Source organism: Desarmillaria tabescens, assembly GCF_030435595.1.
Source record: "Desarmillaria tabescens strain CCBAS 213 chromosome Unknown EV420scaffold_66, whole genome shotgun sequence".
Classification (NCBI taxonomy): Eukaryota; Fungi; Basidiomycota; class Agaricomycetes; order Agaricales; family Physalacriaceae; genus Desarmillaria; species Desarmillaria tabescens.
In genome coordinates, this window is record NW_026848365.1 from 119,545 (window position 1) to 138,731 (window position 19,187).

Here is a 19,187-nt window from a genome sequence, read left to right on the forward strand (position 1 = left end):
CTCTGTAAATTTATTCACCCACCAGTGGCGGTAGGGCTGGATTCCAGGAACGTAGCGGACCAACAAGATACAACCGACTATCGCAACTCGCTTTCTACCACGTACCAAAAAAGACTTCTTGATCAAATCAGGAGGCTTCAGTCTCCCGTGCCGTGATGACCCTCCGTTCCAATCATAGCACTCTTGCCACTCTCTAACACTCCAGAACACTCCTCATGATCTATCCACGTCAGAGGAGTCAACGCTATTCTTCAGTGATCCCGTACACACGCCTTCCGGTCATTCCACAGCTGCGTTCTGATATTCCGTTCAAGTTGTCACTTTCCCAGGCAATGGCCAAAAATATGCACGCTTCTCTTCAGGAACTGTCGTCACCTTTCAACTTCCATGCCCGTCGTTCATCGTGTTCCGAAGTGCTATGCTCCCTCCGTTGATGAACTTAAAACCCTCCCTGGGGGTTCCAGAACAGCACGGGACTGGGCTTTGGGGCGTCTATATAACAGAAAACCACTCGAAACTAGAGGAGCGAAGCACAATGCAGGACCTCCCCGTGGATCTTGCGTCTCTCGTAGGCCTTTGGTGCACATCGGTCTTATATGGTTCGTTCTTATCTTTCAGCTTAAATGTCGCTTACCATTCTCCCAGGCATCCAGTGAGTCCTCCGGTTTACTTTAGATACTAGGGAAGCCATAATTCCAACCACGCCTCAGCCTGGTCCTATATCTCAGCTGCGTCAGCCTGCTTACTAGGCGTAGGTGGTACGTTCCCTGATTTTCATTGATTCTGGCGAACTTCCCTTACCGAATTTATCCGCCTCTAGGATCTTACTCGGGAGCGCGACTCTCCAGTTCATCATCTCAACCATCCACATTGCGGCGGGCCTGCGTTCCCTGATAGAAGCGTTTATCTGGCTTAGGGACCCCAACGGTTCCACAGAGTACTGGAATAATCAGACTCGGTTCGTCAATGTCCTTCAAGAATCAGCTACCATCACGAATGTGCGTCGTCCCCGAATTAATATCCGAGCTTGTTATCTTGACTGTTATCGCCGGTTTAGTGCATCGTCGGCGACGTGGTGCTACTCTGGCGATTATATGTGATTTGGGATAAGAGCTTGATTGTGTCTCTCTTCCCTGTATGTGATATTTTCGCGCATATGATTTGCCTCATGAAGCGAGGCTAATGGTATTTCCAGGCTCTCATGGTTCTGGCCTTCGGTGGTATGGTTCCTTCCTTTTTTTTCGCTTCAAACTTTTCTCACTCCCGCGACTTTCAGTCTGTGGATACATTACCATATATCATTTATCCAGCCTCATCGCTTTCAATCCCGAATCCGTGCATGCTTTATATCGATGGCTCCAAGCTTCTTGGTCGCTGTCCTTGGCAACGCAAATTTGCGTCACAGGCCTGATAGTGGCGCGCATCTGGTGGATGACGCGAAGAACAGGATCCTGGCAACTGAGTGCAAAGTCTCAGCCTTACATGGACGTTATCTGGATGATCGTGGAGTCCGGTGCAATATCGGCGTTCACGTCTACGCTCTTTCTCGTTTTCTTCAATCTCAAGCCGCAGATTAGCATTATTTTGGGGGATTCGCTCGGGCAGATTAGCGTATGCCCATTTTATTGCTGTGTTGAATTCCAATGACCTTTATCTCGGTAGGCAATCGCTCCGGCGTTGATCATCTTCCGTGTGGGGCTGGGCGCCAAAGTGAAGACAGATACCTTGGATTCGTCGTATGAGCTTCACACGCGAACTGCATTGCACGTCACTGTGGAGCATTCGGTATTTTCAGATCAGAGCTATTCAAAGCCGGAGAATCAGTCGGCGGAGAACTCTTCCTGGCAGTACAGAGCATAGCAAAGATGACGAAGCCTTTCTTTTTTGTACAGTGATTTTCTTTCTCTTGTTCCATCCTCGTCTTCGGAACAGCGCGGAGGATATTGCAACTGTCATTCCAATCAATATACCCACTGTGCTATAATTTGGTGGTTGCTAAATGTGTATGAGTACTTCGTCTTTATGTGAGAATATTTGTAGCATTCTTATCATTTATATATACGGTCGCAAACGAGCAATTCAATCATCGCCGAAATAACCGTCGAAGCATGACCAGCTGTCACCAGAATTCTCTGTTATAACCTGAGTTTACGCTGTCAGTTAAGGCCATGCTAGCCAGCCTGACTCCTGTCTTCGAATCCTACTCGGATTTAGCCCTGTCTCAGACGGTTGTCGCTTTACCATCTCGGACATCTCTCCAATACAGTCGTGTTCATCAACGCTGTCATTCGTGGCGCTTTGTACTAGTAGAAGCTGAAGCTAACCATCACTACTCAATCTCCAGAATCACGAAATTTTCAGATTATCCAAGGACATTCTCCCAATGCCAGCTCCATATTTCTCTTATAAGCCATCCTCAGCGCTCCTATACAAATCGCGCCTAACCGCATCATTGATAAAATGACCAGTCGGGTATGCTGGAGCTTTAACAGATTTGTATATAAAGATTCCTGCGAAAGATATAAATGGCTCGTAGAGGAAGGAGATTGAGTATCGCACCAATAGCTTCCCCAATGGCCCCTGAAGCCACGTTCATTGGAATAGCTAGCGTGGTGGCGTTCGTGCACCTCAGACTTCCTGTGAACCATGTCAGGAATGACGGGTAAGACACATAGATTAACGATGTTCCTAAACAAAGCATCGCGTAGCGTGCTTTGAATGACGTTGGCGGCAGTGCACCTGAAATTGACATTGCCATGGAAGTAAGAACACCGGGATAAGTATAAATGCACCTTGAACGATAAACGTTACCCCCGCCAAAACCATCGACACTATTGACTACGTCGACCACATTTGACACCGGTCCGCGATCCACGACATCATCACAGACACCAAAAATGCCAACGCAAAGGGCGGGACAGCGAATAGCTGCGTATCCTGTCCTTCGTATCCCATCCCATCAACAATTGTGGGCGTAAACACTACTACGTTTGTCATCAGCACGAACACTAGTAACGCAGACTAGGTGGTGCAAATAAAACCTCCAGTCTCTCAAGGTTGATTTTGCCCTTCCCATGTTGTCGTGGCGTGGCCCAGCCAGCTGGACGTCTCCTTCATGTGCAACATAGCTAGAGCACGATCGTCCGGTAGTAACCATGCTACTTTCTCTGGATAGGAGAGTAAGTAGAGATAAACAATCATTGCGAGTAAGCATCGCGGTATGCCTTCAATGATGAATAATCATCGCCAAGCTTCGAGATCCCGGACTCTGTCCAAGGATCCTACAGCACACGCGATGCATCCACCAAATGCTCCGCCGAGGGGACCAGTGGCTATAACGAGGGATAGACACAAGGCGCGTTCTGGTAGCTGGTACGAGCTACGGAAGTATTGAATGGCGGCTCCGTAGAAGAGCGGAAGCGAGGGGAACGTACATTGTGAAAGTATATATCGCGCCAGGGATGAGACTATAGTGGTTCCAGACTCCATGAATGTTACTTACAATGAATGCTGGGTACACACCTGCCTCGAATACCCCCAGTAGGAACTGTAGACCAAGCAATGTGTCGTAGTTGCCGAGACGCAACTATAACCATGTCGGTCGCTACCCACCCGAACATGATAAACGGAAGGAGTACATGCAAGTTAAGCTTATTATGCTTTTGAAAAAAATATACCGTAATGATCTTCATTTCGACGCTGACAGCCATCAGTTAAACCTTCAAGAGGCCAACCTGCTGCGAGCAGGCCCATTAATGTCCTGCCAGTTTAAGCTTTCAGAATGTTATATACATAAATTATAAGCCATCTTTGAATAATTTCACATGTTGTACATACCTACAGCATTAAAAAACTCAGATTCATCAACCCAAACGCGCGCGAAACGTATGCCAGTAGCAGCACAATCGCACCGACTTGGCCTCGACATTTGACATGAGCATCAAAGAAATCTGGGAACATCTGGGAAAAAAAGTGTCACAAGGCTACGCGGCGGTTTGTTGTCCCTTCCAAACAAAACGGCAGTCCAAGAAGGCCTTGACCGATAATTTGTTGGGTTGATACGATTGATAAAGCATCGCGGCAGTTGCCGCTTCTCCGATTTGTTCCCTTCGTAGCACCGAGAACCGGCATCCCCCTTCATCCTCAGCTTGATGGCTTGTAGTACAGCGGCATTGCCAAAATACTGCAGTTAGGTACGAAGTAGAGAAATGCTGTGGCGGTGCTCTCATTGGGATTGCATTTTGTGGTCGATCACAGCGGCATCGAAACCGGCATGAAGCCGTCGCGTGCCGTCTTTCTTCCGTAGTTTCCATTTATTTATTTATATTAATAAATACTTTAAAGTCCATCAGAATTGAGCTCAAATTTGAAATATCTCTTTGCTTCAACGCACTTCTTGAACTTCGCATAAAACATTCCTTTTTTCCCTAGTTTATCAGCGTGTTGTCAAGAAGGTTGTCAAATTTCTGTTTCTACGAAAGATGCATGCCCATGATGCTGCAAGCTCACATAATATTGGTAGTTCAAGTTATGAAACCCGCCAGCAAAAAGAAGAGTTCGCTCTCAGGCTCAGCGCTCATTGGCATCGTTTAATCGCTGTATATCCATGATACTGTGAATGCATTGTCATTATATCCACCAAGGCGAGCTGATTTCTCCATTCCAAGCTCCCGGAGAAGCCAAACGAGTATGTAACCTTGTCCCCGCCTCAGATTCAGTACTACGCATTTTTCTGACCATATATCACCAGGAAAAACGTCGGCGGGGTTGAAATGAACTACGGGGGACTATGTATGCTCTTTTTCTACGAGAAATTACTGTGGCTCGGAAACCTCGGAGGGCTATCATTGTAACCAACCTGAAAGAAGGGCGTCGTGTCGTTCTACGCCGCCTACGCTCCACTCTTATCGTCAATGATGAAAGATTTCCCAAGCATTCGGTCCCTCAAGGATTTCTCCGGCTCAGAAAGGCTAAACCTGCTTTATTGGTCTGTTTTCTGACTTTTCTCTCATCTCTTCTTACTGGATGGGTGATGTCCAGGGTTTCGTAGTCTCGCACCCGTTCTTGGAATAGACTAGTCTCTGCTTGGCACCCAACACTCAAATTTTATACCCAGTTTATCGAGAATGTGTCATCCATGTTGTTACCTCCTCCGTGCGCCTTGTACAAAGATGGACATAGCCAAGCGTCATCAAATAACAAGATCGACGCCACTATAGCAGGTATGTTTGCAGCATATCTGCGCCCAAGAAAGTTTACTAATCTTATAAAGGCATAGACTAAAAATGCTATCTCCCTTCAATGTACTCGCTAATTCTGGACCTTTGCGCTCAATTGCCTGCGCCTTGATGGACGATTTCTCCATGACTACCTATTCATCGTCCGCCATACCCGCTGTATCTCTCAGCCCCCCCGCATTGCCCTTGTATATCATATACGTACCAGAAGTACTGTGCACGCTCACGGCATCCTGTGTTATCGCATCTATTATGACCTACTCCTTCCACGTGGTTGGTAGTGTAAAGATAAAAAGATCATAATCGCTGGCGTACGAGATAGCTCGAAGAACGGGAGATGAAGTGTTTCCCAGTTTCTATTCCGTTTCCAGAGGACGTCAACGTGACGGTAGCCTAGCACTGCGTGCTTGTATGCGGGCCTTAAGCGGTAGGGATCAGACAGCCTCAATGTGCCGTGTTTCGCATTCCTCCTTCAGCCTTAGCACGAAACACTTTGCGCCATATGCCGTTGATACGGTCATATAAGGACCTCGTTCAAAATATTGGCGCCTGCTATGGAAATCAACCGCCTGCAACCTCGTTCTGCTTTCCAGACCTCTACTTTCTCGGTCTCTTCGGTTGATAAGTACGACGATGACGACGACATAATCATAGACGATGAGTACATCGTTAATCGCGCCTCAGAGAGAAGGTATGTTTGTTTATCCTCACCTGAAAGGAATTCCAGTTAAATTGCTATCGCAATAGATTACTCAGGCAACTTGATCTTCGTATCATACCAGCATTTGTATTCATGTCTCTGCTCAACTTCCTGGCTCGAGCTAATATCGTGCATACTCCCCTTCTGAACCACGACCAAGGTCTGATGTTTCACTACAGGGCAATGCCAGGATCCTGAAAGCCGATAGTGGCGACTCCATCATCCAGGCTCTACATATGACAGATCAACAATTCCTCGTAGTATTGGCAATGTTCATCGTCCCATTAGCGATGTTCGAGACCCCATCGAATTATATGCTCAAATACTTCTCTGCGCCACATTGGTTCGCCTTTCTCTTGCTCGGGTGGGGGGCAACCAATACGATTATAGCCGCATCTCGGAATTACAGCACACTGCTTGGTCTTCGGTTCTTGCTGGGCACCTTCGAGGCAGGTACGATGGGAGCCTTTCTACTCCAAGCTTCTCTCATAGAGTTATCTAGGTTTCTTCCCCGGAATGATATACTTCCTCACATTGTATGTTCCGCGGCCTTCCTCCTCCTACTCAACTTTATTCCATGCTCATGCAGCTGGTATCGACTCCAAGAACGCGCGCTCCGTTTATCATATGTCATCGCAGGTGCGCCACTCGGAGGCGCATTCGGCGGTAGCATCGCGTACGGAGTAGGGTTTATGAACGGAGTCAGAGGCCTACAAGCTTGGCGATGGCTGTTCATCATCGAAGGCGCGCCGTCATGTCTCCTCGCAATACTCGTGTATTTCTTCTTTCCCTCCTACCCTGAGAAAGCGGCCTGGCTGTCACCAGACGACCGTGTTCTCGCCGTCCAGCGGCTGAACCAAGAGAAGTCCACGTCTCTGGGGTATGCCAGGATTACATGGGATGGGGCCAAATCTACGGTGAAAGATTGGCGATTATACTTGCATTATGTGGTGTTTATCTCGGTATCGATCCCGTTCTCGAGTATATCGTTATTTACACCTACAATTGTCGACGGACTGGGGTATAGAGGGCTCAACGCTCAATTATTCACGGTACCGCCCTTTGCTGTGACATTCGTGGCTACTGTAGTGGTGTCCTTGGTGGCAGATCGTTATCGGACCTGGTCGATGTGTGCGATGGTCTCGATGGTTCTAGCAGGAATGACATTTATCATTCACGGTAAGCCTTTTATCAACGGGGTTCTAGATCGCGCTGAGGCATGCGTGTTTGCAGGTTCGCTTCCACCAACTTCATTCAAGGCGCGGTATGCGATGCTCTGCCTGGGAACGATGTTCTCCTACGCTGGCAACCCCTCCCTACTGGCATGGCTTACTGGCAATCTACGGGATACGAATGCGACGACACTGGCAATTCCTGTGAATGTGGCTTTTGGGGCGGCGGGCCAGATGATAGGTCAGTCTTGTCTTGCGTTTTGTTCTCGTAGCTGAATGCTTATTCTGTAGGAATATTCATATACAAGTCTAGTGAAGCTCCTGGCTATCCGACCGGACATTTTACGAATGGGGCAGCATTGCTAGTAGGTGCATTAGGTGTCGGAATCTTAAGGGTCATCTATAAGAGGAGGAATCTAGAGCTAGGTGTCGGACAAAGTCCGTGGATAGTGTGAATTGCACATGTCCTGTCACGCCGACAAACAAAAGCAGTGGTAAACGTAATACAAGAATAATCTGTACACGACTAGGGCTTGCTCAGCGACGAGGAGGGGTCCTGCCTGGCTCTAGTTATTGTAATAACGGCAGGACTGGTTCTGTATCTATTCAGTGAGAAGTTGAATACAGGGTGTTTTTTTTCGCGAGAAAAGGAAACTCTGGTCTCGGCGAGCGCAGGGACTACTTCCGTACAGAGCTCCACAGGGGTCCCAAGGTCGATTAGGTTGAGGACTATTCTGGATGTCGAAATTGAACAGCCTCCAACCGCATGGGGTAAAGAGAGAAACAAAGGGCAAGGTATCTATCATTTGTAATAAGATATCAGCTTTTGACAGAAGGAAAGACATCATACCTGGACTCCATATTGACTCGACGATATTAAAGGCCTCGGTGGTCTGACTGTTAAATGCGGAGAATAATGAAAGCATCCGTCTGCTCAAATTTGACCAGGGGTCTTTCACGCGGCGTATCATGGATTCATGGAAGAGAGGGTACTTTCCTTGAGGAGAACCGAGTGCAGAGTGAGCAATATAGTCTGCATCAGCATCAATTAACCTGCCTTCGGTGCACGCCATCTAGGAAGTGGAGATGATGCTTTGGGTGAGCACTCATGCTCAGCTAGGCCCCGGGAAACTCACGCCAAGGTTTGTCCGGCAAAATAGCCAATTTTGGCCCTCAAATATGCAACAATTTAGGGCTAAAATATGCTAACGCGGACAAGGGTCTTCCGGGCCGGCTTTCTGGAGTGCGCCGATAAGAATTTTGGACGAATATCTGGCAAATCTTTCTCTATTTTGGAAGATATCTCCTCATTTATAGTCATTTTTGCAGTTTTCGATAGGAATAGAAATCGGCAGAACCACTCTGCACAAACAGGGGGTCGACAGGAAAAGTCTAAATTTGTGTTATCCTCTACACATGTTAAACATGCCAAATACTCTGCCCAACGCCGGAACCCTTGTTTCTCCTCTGGTAAATAGCTCTCAGCATCCCTACACCTGACGCGCCTGCCAAAAGTAACGCCCCATTTGTAAAATGCCCAGTTGGGTATCCTGGAGCTTCCTTGGACTTGTATATAAAGAAACCTGTAAAAGGTGCATATAAACCCAAAAGGAGAGAGAAGGGCACTATACCAACTATCTGACCTAGCGCGCCGATAGCCATATTCATCGGAATAGCCAAAGTTGCCGCGTTGGTATCCTACATGTTGCCGGTAAACCATGCAATAAGCGACGGAGTACACGCAAAGATAAACGTTGTTCCTAAGGAGAGCATTGCATAGCGCTTTGAAGGAAGTCGGCGGTAGCGAACCTAGGAACCTCATAATCCAATGTTTCACCGGCTACAATATCAAGACATACCACTGATGATGAAAGTAACCCCGGCCAGAACCATGAACACCAGTACACACATGGACCATAGTCGATATCTATCCGCCATGCACGATATCGCAAGTAGCCACGAATACGATGGCAAAAGGTGGTACAGTGAACAGCTGGGCATTCTGGCCATCATAACCCAGCTCACTAACTATCGTCGGTAGGAATAACGATGTACTCGCCAACGGCACTGACAAGGCGAAGAACACCAAGTGATGCAGATAGAGCCTCCAATCTAGCAGGGCACGCTTAGTACTGTCCCAATTTATCCTTTCACTTTCCATTGACTTGGACGTCTCCTGCTTCATCCTAGAGATGGCGATCATTCGATCGTCGGAGGATAGCCAGCTTGCCCGTTCCGGGTAGGAGGGGAAGAAGAAGTATACGATCACTGCGAGGCAGCATGACGGTGCACCTTCAATAATGAATAACCACCGCCAGGCTTCCAGACCTCGAGTCCCATTAACAAATCCGATACCATATGCGATACTCCCACTGAATGCGCCGCCGAGAGGTGCAGTTGCTATTATGAACGATAATCGAAGGGCACGCTCTTGAAGCCTGTACCAGCTTTTAAAAGTAAGAAAGCAATCAGGAGATCATCCCGAGACGTAAGGACATACAAAGTAAGGAAATAGACCATTCCCGGGGCAAAGCCTAGTGCAAGTTTATCAGTATCTGATTGACGCTACAAGATGTCCAACGGACCTGCTTCGAATGTCCCAAGCAAGATCCGCAACCCAAGCAATGCGCCGTAGCTCCGAGACGCGGCCATCACCATATCCGTCACTCCCCAACCGAGAATGATAAACGCAAGCCAACGCGGCGGAGAGAAATATTTGAGCAGATAGTTTGATGGAGTTTCGAACAGCACAAATGGGACGACAAAAACCATCAGAACGACAGCAAACTGGTGATCTGTGATATGGAGAACCTGGACAAGGGAATCGCCTGTATCGGCGTTCAGGATTTTGGCGTTTCCCTATTGTAAGCACGAGTATCTTAGTCGAATTCATGATGAACATGCTTACAATGTTCGCTCGGGCGGAATAGTCGAACAGGTACACCAGCATTAACATAGGCATGATACGGAAGTCAAGCCGCCTGAGTAATCTGGTAGGCCGCAGCATTTGGAATTGTTCAGAAAAATTCTGGGCAAGTATGAAGGACGTACTTCTTCTCCATTTTACCATCTATAGCGACTCCCGATTCCTCTTGCTGCTTGTCATCTGAAGGGGTGGAGAAGCATCGGAAGGATCGTGATCGGAAGCAGGCTGTAAACGAGACAATATCATGGTAAGGGTTGATCTTTCGTATGTTCAGAGGTTTCACTCACACTATATATACGCAGTTGACTTCAAGTAAAGTTAGAAAGGCGCCTGAGTCTGTAGGTCCTGGGACCTGGTATATGAATTAGTGTCAAACAAGGTTATCATTGGACAAGCACACCTTCATTGAACGGATCTTGATGGTGATAACACTGGTACACGGATCTTTGCCTCTTCGGTCCTACCGGGTCATATCAGTAATGTTGTGCATGAGCTCTGAATTTGAGCATCAGTCCCTCGATATCTCGTCGCGTTCCCGTACTCCCTATATGCCAATTAGAAATATCAGAAGGGAGAGATGAAAATATACAATAGGGGATTCATCAAATCAAGTTTTTGTTCTCGTTTTCCCCAAAATTAAAAAAGGAATTTACGAGTGTCGAAGCTACAACGTTGGATCGACGCCAAGGGGATCTTAAGATAGAGGCTAGAGCGGAGAGCGGGAAAAAACCAGTTTAGCGAGCTATGAATTCACGGCGCATCAGATTCAAATCATCCGGAGAAAGCGACATGTGCACTGTATCATACGAGCGGGGAAAGAGGGTTCAATCTGTTTTTATCCCTGAAGGCTGCCAAGTAACAACTGGGGACGATCATTAGAATATGGGATGAGAGTCGGTGTGTAGTTCCTTACTGATTGCCTGCATTTTCACTTGCACTGTCGGTGGACGGGCATGCATGATGAACACGAGTGAGCAAGAGAGTTGACTCGGTTGAGTGAGCCGCCCCTAAATAACACGTGTAGCACGTGATACAACGCGTCAGTCTTTTTTTCCAATTTCGACTGGAAGTAAGCAGTACCGCCAGCTTGAACGTTGGATTTGCCTATATCTCTTACGGCCATCTACATAGTCCAAATTTGAATTGGGTTCTGTAGCATCGCATCTCTCCTCATCATAGTTTCTCCTCCAGTTCGCTCCATTAAAGTTCAGCCATCGCTGTAGTCGCGGTGTTTACGACTCCGATAGCAAGACGACGTATTTAAGAGCTGAATGGACCGTAGCATCGGTACACATCTCCAAAAGCGCAGTGTGAGTGATTCCTGAGAAGCTACTTATTTGACGTCAATCATGTACTAATGCACTAATTAGTCAGACAGTTCGCTGATTGCTGATTATGCAATTGACGATTGGGAGCAAACAAACGATTGAAGCAGCATACCTAAAGTTCCATTTCTCCTCAATTGGGACGTTCTAATGCTTTAGGCCTTAAATGACGGGTGACGGGACATACTAACGTGTTACTATGAGTTACAGAGCCAACAATTATACAAAGTCCGGCGAAATAGAGGAATAGATGTTACACCCTCATATCAAAGTCGCCATTTCGTGCAAAATTCGTCGCTGATGTAGACGAATGCGATTCGTCGATGTCGAAGGAAGCGAAGGAGAATGAAATATCCGAGGATGATGAAGGGGTCGCGGCAATTCTTCCATTCGAGCTTGAACTGGCTCCCTGGACCTGGAGGTCAAGAGGGACGGCGTTTTGTCCAGTATGACTCAAAGTGAACAACATTTCTTCCATACTCTGCCTCCCTGTATTCAGCAAAGAATCGAATGGTAGCTGCCCGGACTCCGTGGCGTATCCAGAATATTCAGCCAGTCTAGCGGGGGGATACGCTTGCCATGAGTTAGGTGGGAAACTGAAATTGTCCCACGAAGAGTTGCTGTCTGCGAAAGGGATATTGGTTGATTGAGATAGAGCAGTCTGCCCGTCGAACAGGAATGGGAAGAGTTTCTGGCCCAAGGCTAGGTCGTCATCGGCAGTAGTGGTTTCGGCTTGGGTGGGGATTTCTTCTGGTCGTTGGTCATTCGGGACTTCGCCACAGGACTTGCGATGATCCCAGACGGTAAGCATGTTTCTGGCCATGAAGGGGCACCCTGGCGTTGTGCATTTGAAGTACTTGATGCCGGTGCTGATTGGGATCATAGGATAAGTCAGAATGAAGATGATCGTATCGAGTCGGGAATGCAAGGCTCACCGTGGGTGGGTGTATGCTTCAACATTGGCGAGTCTACGTATCCAGTCAATGGCTGAACGACTTGAATCAAATAGTAATCACGTACTCAATGCTATGTACAGTACGTTCATGACGGTTGCGGCCTTCGTTGCAGGAGTAGGTCTTGTCACAGAACTGGCACCCCACGCGCTGCATGAATTGTATCAGTGATAGATCCGAATGCCACTAAGGTAATCGTACTGAAACTCACAGAAGTCTTGGAGTCATTGTTAGTCGACTCCGAGGTTGTTTGGTGCGACATAGCAACAGATAAAGAGGAAAAATGGCGAGAGAAAGTATTATGGAAGAGGATGAAGTGGGAAGGCCGTACGGGATGGCCGTGTCAAGCTTCTTGCAAGCCTCTTATAAGGGTTGGCGAAAGGTGAGTTACTGGTTATGGGGACATTGTCTTTGATGGCTCCTTGCGTACAGATCTGGTCAAAGCTCGACGGGACATGTCTTTGCCAAAGCCAAAAGGCAACCAGGAGTAAAACCATTGCGATTACTATCCCTGTGCAACTTGCTTATTGTCGGAAAGTGGCTCATGTAAGTGGTGGCCTATTGTACATATCGAGGGAGACCTTTCCTATGGCGACGGGCATCCTCAAGAGAATGGACCTAACAGCCAGTGATCGACGCCGTTTTGAATTGTTTCCAAAATCCGCGGTTTCAATGACAAAACCCAAAAAGTCTCGCTCTGGGACCCAAAGGCCAAAAGAGCACGGGTGTCGCAATGTGGCCGCAAAACGGCACAGAGACAACGTTGCAATAATGTATGTTTTTGTTCGAGGAGAATTGTGGGAGTATTACAGTTTTACTATTAATTAATCGACCAAGTGACGAAGATACGGCAAAAAATACCGACGACGAGGATCGAACTCGCAACCTTCGCCTAACACAATTCAATCAATGCGATGTAGGAAAGCGACGCGCTACCATTGCGCTACGACGGCATGACAATGTGGTCCATTTAATTAATCTGTGCCCCTATGGTGTATGAATTCCGTGACACTAATCCATCCCGTCTTTGACATTTCTCCCAACTGCTGCCATTGTGTCGTGGTGCCTCGGACGACCGCCAAACACACACTCTGTTGATCCGTATAATGGACAATGCTAGTGACACATGTGACATCTGAACCCTTGGCCTGGACCAATGTGACTAAAAACCATCTCCAGCATAGGGCGGACTGTTCTCCTTTACAGCTTTTCTTGGAGTACTTAAAATGGTGAACCTCTATTGGGTCTGATTTTGTTACTGTTTCTATAGCCGAAAATTTTCAGGCTTCATTTACACTCGTGCCTCGTCCGATTTACGGGATGGCGAGGAGTTCAAAGATACCAGGCGCGTACTCTATGATATTCGGAACCATTTGTACTCCGGTTTTCGGCTTCGTCGGTAATGAAGGCTGTTGAAGATGAGCTGCTCCTGGCGCGACTGTTATGTGAGTCGACTTTCCCGCTCCATGCGGATAACGGTGGCGCTTTTGGACTACATTTAGGTTGTCGACAGACATTCTTCTAGCTTGTGGCGTGGATTATGCATTCTGACTCAATCCTGACAAGAATATACAAAAACCTTTAACTCTTTGGCTCCAGCCAGCACGTCAGAACAGATTTCGTAGCGCGCCTTTGCCACGTTTCTCCTGGTGTCTTCCAGATGGGCACGACCACCAAAACGATCACGCACCCTGAATAGAAAGCGCGGACTGTCGATGAATGATGATTTTCCCTCAAGGATCGCTCTTAGTCCGTTCGATCGCATCGAACGCCCACAGAAAGATCCTCTCAGCTATCAACGAGGTACCGGCTCTCCAAGGCAGCGCTCGAACCACCATCGTTATGGAAAAGGGTGATTTTTTTCAGCCCTCATCTCTAGACAAGACGCACCTAGCAGAGGTATCCTATATCCGTTCCCTCATGACTGGGCAGCTAACCCCGGCATCACAGTGTTGTGCGAGAGCGATCCCAGTCGCTGATGATTCCTATACGATTGATTGACCACAAATCTCGGACGACAGTCGTGGAGGTGCAGCGGTGATAGCGCATGCGATCCGTCCATTTGCCTCTAGGCTCTGCTGAATACTGTATCTTCTTTCGTAAACGTTGAACTGGATCCACATTACTCTGAGGAACGGCTCTTCAATCGTATGGTTCAGAACCGCGAGAAGTTATGAACACATGCTAAGTTACTATCTTGACTATCATGATCGAAGTCATACCCGACACTGATTGGACCTAGATATCTCGTTTCAAGTTCCAGCGCCTAATGCTTGACCCTTGCTCTTCTGACGAAGACCAATTTCCGGACCCCGAGTTAGCGGCAACTTTAAGCCGTCCTACCTTGTCATTCTCATGGAATACAAGGATCTTCACTACGCCCATCAAGGGTGTTCTTCTGGACCCACGGAAACACACCAATACCAAATCGATCTGCGGACTGCCTATACCTTCAAAGATCAAGTTCATTCTGCGTTTGATCATTCGCCCTTCGTTGCCTCCTTCGTTTTCTTGTTTTGCGTGTTCTCATGCACTCGCTATTCTTGTTCATCACCCTGTCGTCCTTGGTTCTCAGATCCCACGGCGCTCCCCGTAATGTCACTGTCGATGACACAGATCCCATGATTGTATGCGCTGGCAACTGGGATGCGAGCAATAGTCACATCTCTACGTTGGATTTCAACGGTAGCCACGCGCTGAGTAGCGATCCCTCTGCGTCGGCTACGCTCAGCTTCACCGGTAATCTACTGTGCTCTGCGCTACAAGGATTTTTTTCTTGACGCCATAATTCTTCTATCAGTTATTGTGGTGTACTTCCTCTCTCCTCGATGGCCGTACTTGGTGAACTCGACCCTCACCCTCGACGGTGAAGATACGATGTTCGTGAATCTCACAGATCCTGAGGCTGCACCGACAAATGGGGGACCAGAATCGGAACGGAATGCCGTTCACTGGTCTAGGACTGGACTGGATAACAAGACACACGAGGTTGTCGTATCGATGACTGCTGCAGGACAGTGGGTTGTTCTAGATGGGTTTATGTGAGTCGGTTCTCTTTGTTCGTATCTGGAGCTGATGATGGCTATAGATATACAGTCAATGATCATGAGAATGATACCGGCAACACTGCGGGTTCAGGGAGTTCGACTGTGCTAGTTGATGGGTCTAGTAGTCTGGTCGATCCGGCTTCCTCTGCTTCTGCTTCCGCCTCTGCGAGTACAGCTGCCGCAGGTTCGGCTAATAACACTAGTGGCGGCATCAGCGCTCTGGCCATCGGACTGGGGGTTTCCTTCAGTGTACTGGTTACGCTTGGATGCATCGGCACTTGTCTGATCTGCCGCAGGCGCAGGCTTTGTCTCCATGACCGGGTATCTCCACAGTCAAATTCGGTGCCAATCTTGTATGGGGAGCTACCCCCAACCAACGCCGTCTCTCGTCCCACCACTCCCTTTTTTGTCGCGAATCCCGATGAAGAGAGTGAGGGAACCACACTTGATATGTATATGCGCGAGAAGAATCTGCAGCGCAGGGTTGTTTTGGAAGACGTGATGGTACCTCCTCCTGCGTATTCTGTTTGATGGCCTTCGTTCTGAAGTTTCTGCGGTTCCGGGATACGGAGCCTTTTTTTCGTTTCGTTTTGCCGCAGAAGTGGTTATATTTCTATTCTATCGTTTCACTGCTTTGAGTAGAGGCCTACCATCTTCTCTCCGAACGTTCTGTACCTGAGCAGCTCTGAGACGTAACATTATATATTCTCAAAGGGTGTATCTTGGATGCAGTCGTGAATCATGCGGCTTGTTTCTTGTGTGATGTATTCTCATTCGATGAAAGTTATATATAGCGGTTATAGTTGAGCCTGAACGGTGACGGATCCGGTCGTAGGATTTGAAAATCTGTTGCTATTTTCGGATCAGAAGGCTGATCTCCATCCTGATATACCACGAATATATCGGTGTGCTGATATGTGCCCGTAGATAACACGAAGAGGGCTGAACTGCATGAATCTCGTAACTCATTTTGCAGTCGCGGTCATAGTAAATGTTCGGCAATGGAAATAGACTCGTGTTTTCTGGGGGGGGGAATGCCAGTGTAAGCGCGAATATCCTTGCATGTTCTTCTTGCCGTTTTTTTTTTTACCGTAGTGCTACTTAGTACCCCAATCCAGTTCACGGACCAGGACGGCCGACAGGTAGACGCGTCGAGATGCACGTGACACTGAGAATCCGATAAGCCCGAAGCCGATGACGGCGCCAACTTGATGACTCCGAGTCAGTCATGGTTCAATTACCATTCAATACCCAAATTCTTCAGCCGAGCTTCTTGATTACCTACGGCCCAGTGACATTGACGTTTCCTCCACTTAGACTGGCGCGATACCTGTCTTGATGATTTCTTCCCTCTATTTTAGTGAATGTTCTCTTCGGGCGGCTCGAGATCAGGCTTTGAGTTTTTTTCTGGGGATATAAACAGACCTGTGTGGAATGAAGCAAATAAATCGCACTGAGCACCCCCATAACCTCAAAACGTGGCCTTAGCTTTTACGTGGCCGAAGGGAATTCCTTCGGGGTCGGTGTGGAGAATTTGGATGCCCATCAAGATCAGATTGGGACAGTAGATCACTACCCGGCTTTCTACCATCTATGTCCTGAATTCAAACGGTAGAGATCTAAATGTGGTGCGTACGATGACTATTACGTTGTGCTTAATTGAATGGAACAGGCTAAGAGACATAGTAGGATATGGATTTCCCTGAGGAGCTGACGTCCTGATTTTTGACTCTGACGCTTTGATCGTTGCGTTAGGACGAGGGGCAATTTTTTATTTTTACCTTTCTTGAAGATCTCTCAACGAAGACAAGCCAATAGAACCAAAGTGTTCCCCTGCATTTCATGTTTTGTCTACATTCGGTATCCTTCCGGCCTCAGTTCAGAGGGACAGTGATGGTACGAAGTTCATACCATCACACCTAGTGATGCCTGGATACGAACTTTGTCGACTCTATTCAAATCTCAAACGCGTTCTTCCATCGCGTTTGTTATCTGTTCTCGCCAGAAAATACAAGGTCGTAGGGGAAAACGATGGCTTAACGACGGCGACCATTGCTTGTTTACCGTCATTGGTCCTGTATCAGCTCGGTACATTGAATTACCTTCGAACCACGTGGCAGTGCCTACTACCTTGAGGCTGTCAACAGAAGCACAACGAAGCCGGGTCGTAGCCTCTCGTCAATTTTATTTCCGAATCCGACTCATGAGCCATACTAGGCCCTCGTTGCTTCGCTATTTTTTCTCTCCTTCCTACCACCACCTTCTTCATCTCAAGCACTGTTTCCGTTCCATGGCGCTGCATACGACCGTCCCGTTGACTATTGAGCCTAGCCTAAGCCTGCCCTCGCGCTCACCCACGCGCCAAAAAAGCAAGTCACTCACGCCCTTACCCACTTTCCTCGACGATGGATCATCCTATTGGCTTCCACCACCAGAAAATATCACACAGGGAGGCTACGGGCTCGGTTATGATGTAGAACCGCTCTCAATGCTAGGTAGGGTTACTGGCGTGACTTCCACCCAGCAAAGCGCGTATATTGGCGCGCCGCCTCCGTTGAGCACGACTTTCGACTGCAGTACGACACCGTTTACGCGGAGACCATTGCAGCAGACGACAGTACGTTTTTAGGTCCTTAACATGAACCGTTTTTCACAACAGTTTCGTAGAGCTCCCAGTTTTACTCCCATACTCCCTTGACTGCAACATCTGCGGCTGGATTCTCTGGTCTTTCATCGCATACAGAATACTCAATTGGCGGAAATTACGTTTCTCATTGTGACGACAATGAACGCGGATCCTGGCAGAATCACAATATCATACCGGCACCGACCCTGCTCGATGAATACTCTTCTTATGGGGTGTCGAGTACCTTTGGCCTTGCGGATCCAACTGGCCGGTCGTCCCAAGTAAGCCATGATTCTCCTTTCGCATCTCCTCGAGCTGACGTGAAATTAGTACAACAATTCCCCCCAGCAGCACCAGCTCCATCCCGTTCCGAATCATCTGCACTTTAACTACACCGATTCTTTCTCTGAAGCGATCGCCTCACCTATCCCGTCCTTTCCCACCTCTGTGCACCGTTTTTTCAATACCGACGCGCAGAATATGGTAGGTTCGTCATACTCCAGCCAAATCGAGCAAAGGGCCGGTCCCATGGGGTGGTCGCCCAGCACGAACGGTGACTCTCCGTCCCCTCCAGCGATGAATCTCAGCCGGAAGGGAAGCACAGGCAGTAACAGTGGTCCGCCGAACAAGTCCAGCAACCTGGCCTGTTTCTTCTGCAGAGGGCGAAAGATCGCCTGTGGAAGGCCTATGGAGGGCAGCGCGGATATGACGTGCAAGTAGGTATAAAGGATACTACGCCCTAATGCTTACTGATTGACATTTTGTTTGTAGTCAGTGCGCTAGAAGACAGCTCAAATGCGAGTACCCTGCGGAGTCGAGACGCGGGCAACATAAGCGTCCTCCGAGGAAGAATGCACCATCTTTGGGGCATGATGTGAACTTTGCTATGTGAAAACATTTCTTGTGATTATGGACTCTTAAGCTTCATTTTGGACTTTTTAATTCTCTTTCTCTTGGACGCTATCTCGCCCGTGTACCTGGCAAAAGATTTTCTTTACGAGCAAACATCTTTTCTTTTATTACTTACTTGCAGTTTCTGCCGCCGTGGCGTGGCTTTTTTTGTACGACGGATATTCTTTCTCTTCATTGTACGTATAGGTTTCTTATGGCCTGCAACGCTCCGTGTATTCGTCAATCCGTTAAAGATGTAAGTATTATATGTACCCACTATTCTTGTATATGTATCTTCTATTTTTTTTGT

General features: G+C 47.8%; 7 protein-coding genes and 1 non-coding gene across 8 annotated transcripts; 4 read left to right on the forward strand and 4 right to left on the reverse strand.

Moving 5' to 3' along the window:
- The first annotated feature begins 237 nt into the window (after positions 1-237).
- EV420DRAFT_1083321 (uncharacterized protein) lies at positions 238-2,091 on the forward strand. Its single transcript, XM_060465734.1, has 8 exons — positions 238-599; positions 646-652; positions 711-758; positions 821-998; positions 1,058-1,135; positions 1,196-1,220; positions 1,277-1,611; positions 1,663-2,091. Exons 1-8 carry the CDS (start codon positions 419-421, stop codon positions 1,858-1,860), a joined length of 1,050 nt encoding a protein of 349 aa, XP_060324173.1. The 5' UTR covers positions 238-418; the 3' UTR covers positions 1,861-2,091.
- Positions 2,092-3,063: 972 nt separating this feature from the next.
- Positions 3,064-3,878, reverse strand: EV420DRAFT_1083355 (uncharacterized protein). Its single transcript, XM_060465735.1, has 4 exons — positions 3,838-3,878; positions 3,523-3,773; positions 3,435-3,467; positions 3,064-3,379 (listed from the first exon to the last, which is right to left on the reverse strand). The coding sequence occupies exons 2-4, from the start codon at positions 3,708-3,710 to the stop codon at positions 3,241-3,243; spliced, it is 360 nt and encodes a 119-aa protein (XP_060324174.1). The 5' UTR covers positions 3,711-3,773; positions 3,838-3,878; the 3' UTR covers positions 3,064-3,240.
- Positions 3,879-5,666: 1,788 nt separating this feature from the next.
- On the forward strand, positions 5,667-7,600 carry EV420DRAFT_1083416 (MFS transporter). Its single transcript, XM_060465736.1, has 7 exons — positions 5,667-5,928; positions 5,985-6,066; positions 6,117-6,390; positions 6,440-6,473; positions 6,527-7,116; positions 7,171-7,350; positions 7,401-7,600. The coding sequence occupies exons 1-7, from the start codon at positions 5,792-5,794 to the stop codon at positions 7,562-7,564; spliced, it is 1,461 nt and encodes a 486-aa protein (XP_060324175.1). The 5' UTR covers positions 5,667-5,791; the 3' UTR covers positions 7,565-7,600.
- A 928-nt stretch (positions 7,601-8,528) lies between these two features.
- Positions 8,529-10,116, reverse strand: EV420DRAFT_1622987 (major facilitator superfamily domain-containing protein; the record flags this gene model as incomplete). The annotated part of the gene is made up of 5 exons (XM_060475884.1): positions 8,529-8,692; positions 8,741-8,807; positions 9,052-9,556; positions 9,691-9,968; positions 10,018-10,116. The coding sequence occupies 5 exons, from the start codon at positions 10,114-10,116 to the stop codon at positions 8,529-8,531; spliced, it is 1,113 nt and encodes a 370-aa protein (XP_060324176.1).
- Positions 10,117-11,405: 1,289 nt separating this feature from the next.
- Positions 11,406-12,750, reverse strand: EV420DRAFT_1083544 (uncharacterized protein). The gene is made up of 4 exons (XM_060465737.1): positions 12,525-12,750; positions 12,381-12,463; positions 12,296-12,328; positions 11,406-12,229 (listed from the first exon to the last, which is right to left on the reverse strand). The coding sequence occupies exons 1-4, from the start codon at positions 12,573-12,575 to the stop codon at positions 11,614-11,616; spliced, it is 783 nt and encodes a 260-aa protein (XP_060324177.1). The 5' UTR covers positions 12,576-12,750; the 3' UTR covers positions 11,406-11,613.
- Positions 12,751-13,171: 421 nt separating this feature from the next.
- On the reverse strand, positions 13,172-13,266 carry EV420DRAFT_t261. The gene has a single exon. It is a non-coding gene; the product is annotated as a tRNA-Arg (tRNA).
- A 1,575-nt stretch (positions 13,267-14,841) lies between these two features.
- EV420DRAFT_1768919 (uncharacterized protein) lies at positions 14,842-16,157 on the forward strand (the record flags this gene model as incomplete). Its single annotated transcript, XM_060480998.1, has 3 exons — positions 14,842-15,052; positions 15,114-15,354; positions 15,402-16,157. 3 exons carry the CDS (start codon positions 14,842-14,844, stop codon positions 15,889-15,891), a joined length of 942 nt encoding a protein of 313 aa, XP_060324178.1. The 3' UTR covers positions 15,892-16,157.
- Positions 16,158-17,650: 1,493 nt separating this feature from the next.
- Positions 17,651-18,878, forward strand: EV420DRAFT_1649829 (uncharacterized protein; the record flags this gene model as incomplete). The annotated part of the gene is made up of 4 exons (XM_060478365.1): positions 17,651-17,977; positions 18,028-18,267; positions 18,317-18,702; positions 18,758-18,878. 4 exons carry the CDS (start codon positions 17,651-17,653, stop codon positions 18,876-18,878), a joined length of 1,074 nt encoding a protein of 357 aa, XP_060324179.1.
- Positions 18,879-19,187: the final 309 nt, after the last annotated feature.

What these genes read in the sequence shown, in the direction of transcription:
- EV420DRAFT_1083321 (XM_060465734.1), top strand. Translation starts at nt 419, where the DNA reads ATGCTCCCTCCGTTGATGAACTTAAAACCCTCCCTGGGGGTTCCAGAA. An exon ending in AATCAGCTACCATCACGAAT is followed by an intron (nt 999 to 1,057) that starts GTGCGTCGTCCC and finishes TCGCCGGTTTAG; the next exon opens with TGCATCGTCGGCGACGTGGT. An exon ending in CATGGTTCTGGCCTTCGGTG is followed by an intron (nt 1,221 to 1,276) that starts GTATGGTTCCTT and finishes CGCGACTTTCAG; the next exon opens with TCTGTGGATACATTACCATA.
- EV420DRAFT_1083416 (XM_060465736.1), top strand. Translation starts at nt 5,792, where the DNA reads ATGGAAATCAACCGCCTGCAACCTCGTTCTGCTTTCCAGACCTCTACT. An exon ending in AATCGCGCCTCAGAGAGAAG is followed by an intron (nt 5,929 to 5,984) that starts GTATGTTTGTTT and finishes CTATCGCAATAG; the next exon opens with ATTACTCAGGCAACTTGATC. An exon ending in AATGACATTTATCATTCACG is followed by an intron (nt 7,117 to 7,170) that starts GTAAGCCTTTTA and finishes GCGTGTTTGCAG; the next exon opens with GTTCGCTTCCACCAACTTCA.
- EV420DRAFT_1083544 (XM_060465737.1), bottom strand. Translation starts at nt 12,575, where the DNA reads ATGTCGCACCAAACAACCTCGGAGTCGACTAACAATGACTCCAAGACT. An exon ending in ACAATGACTCCAAGACTTCT is followed by an intron (nt 12,464 to 12,524) that starts GTGAGTTTCAGT and finishes CAATTCATGCAG; the next exon opens with CGCGTGGGGTGCCAGTTCTG. An exon ending in CGTACTGTACATAGCATTGA is followed by an intron (nt 12,329 to 12,380) that starts GTACGTGATTAC and finishes CTGGATACGTAG; the next exon opens with ACTCGCCAATGTTGAAGCAT.
- EV420DRAFT_1083355 (XM_060465735.1), bottom strand. Translation starts at nt 3,710, where the DNA reads ATGGCTGTCAGCGTCGAAATGAAGATCATTACGGTATATTTTTTTCAA. An exon ending in ACTGGGGGTATTCGAGGCAG is followed by an intron (nt 3,468 to 3,522) that starts GTGTGTACCCAG and finishes GAACCACTATAG; the next exon opens with TCTCATCCCTGGCGCGATAT. An exon ending in GCGATATATACTTTCACAAT is followed by an intron (nt 3,380 to 3,434) that starts GTACGTTCCCCT and finishes ATACTTCCGTAG; the next exon opens with CTCGTACCAGCTACCAGAAC.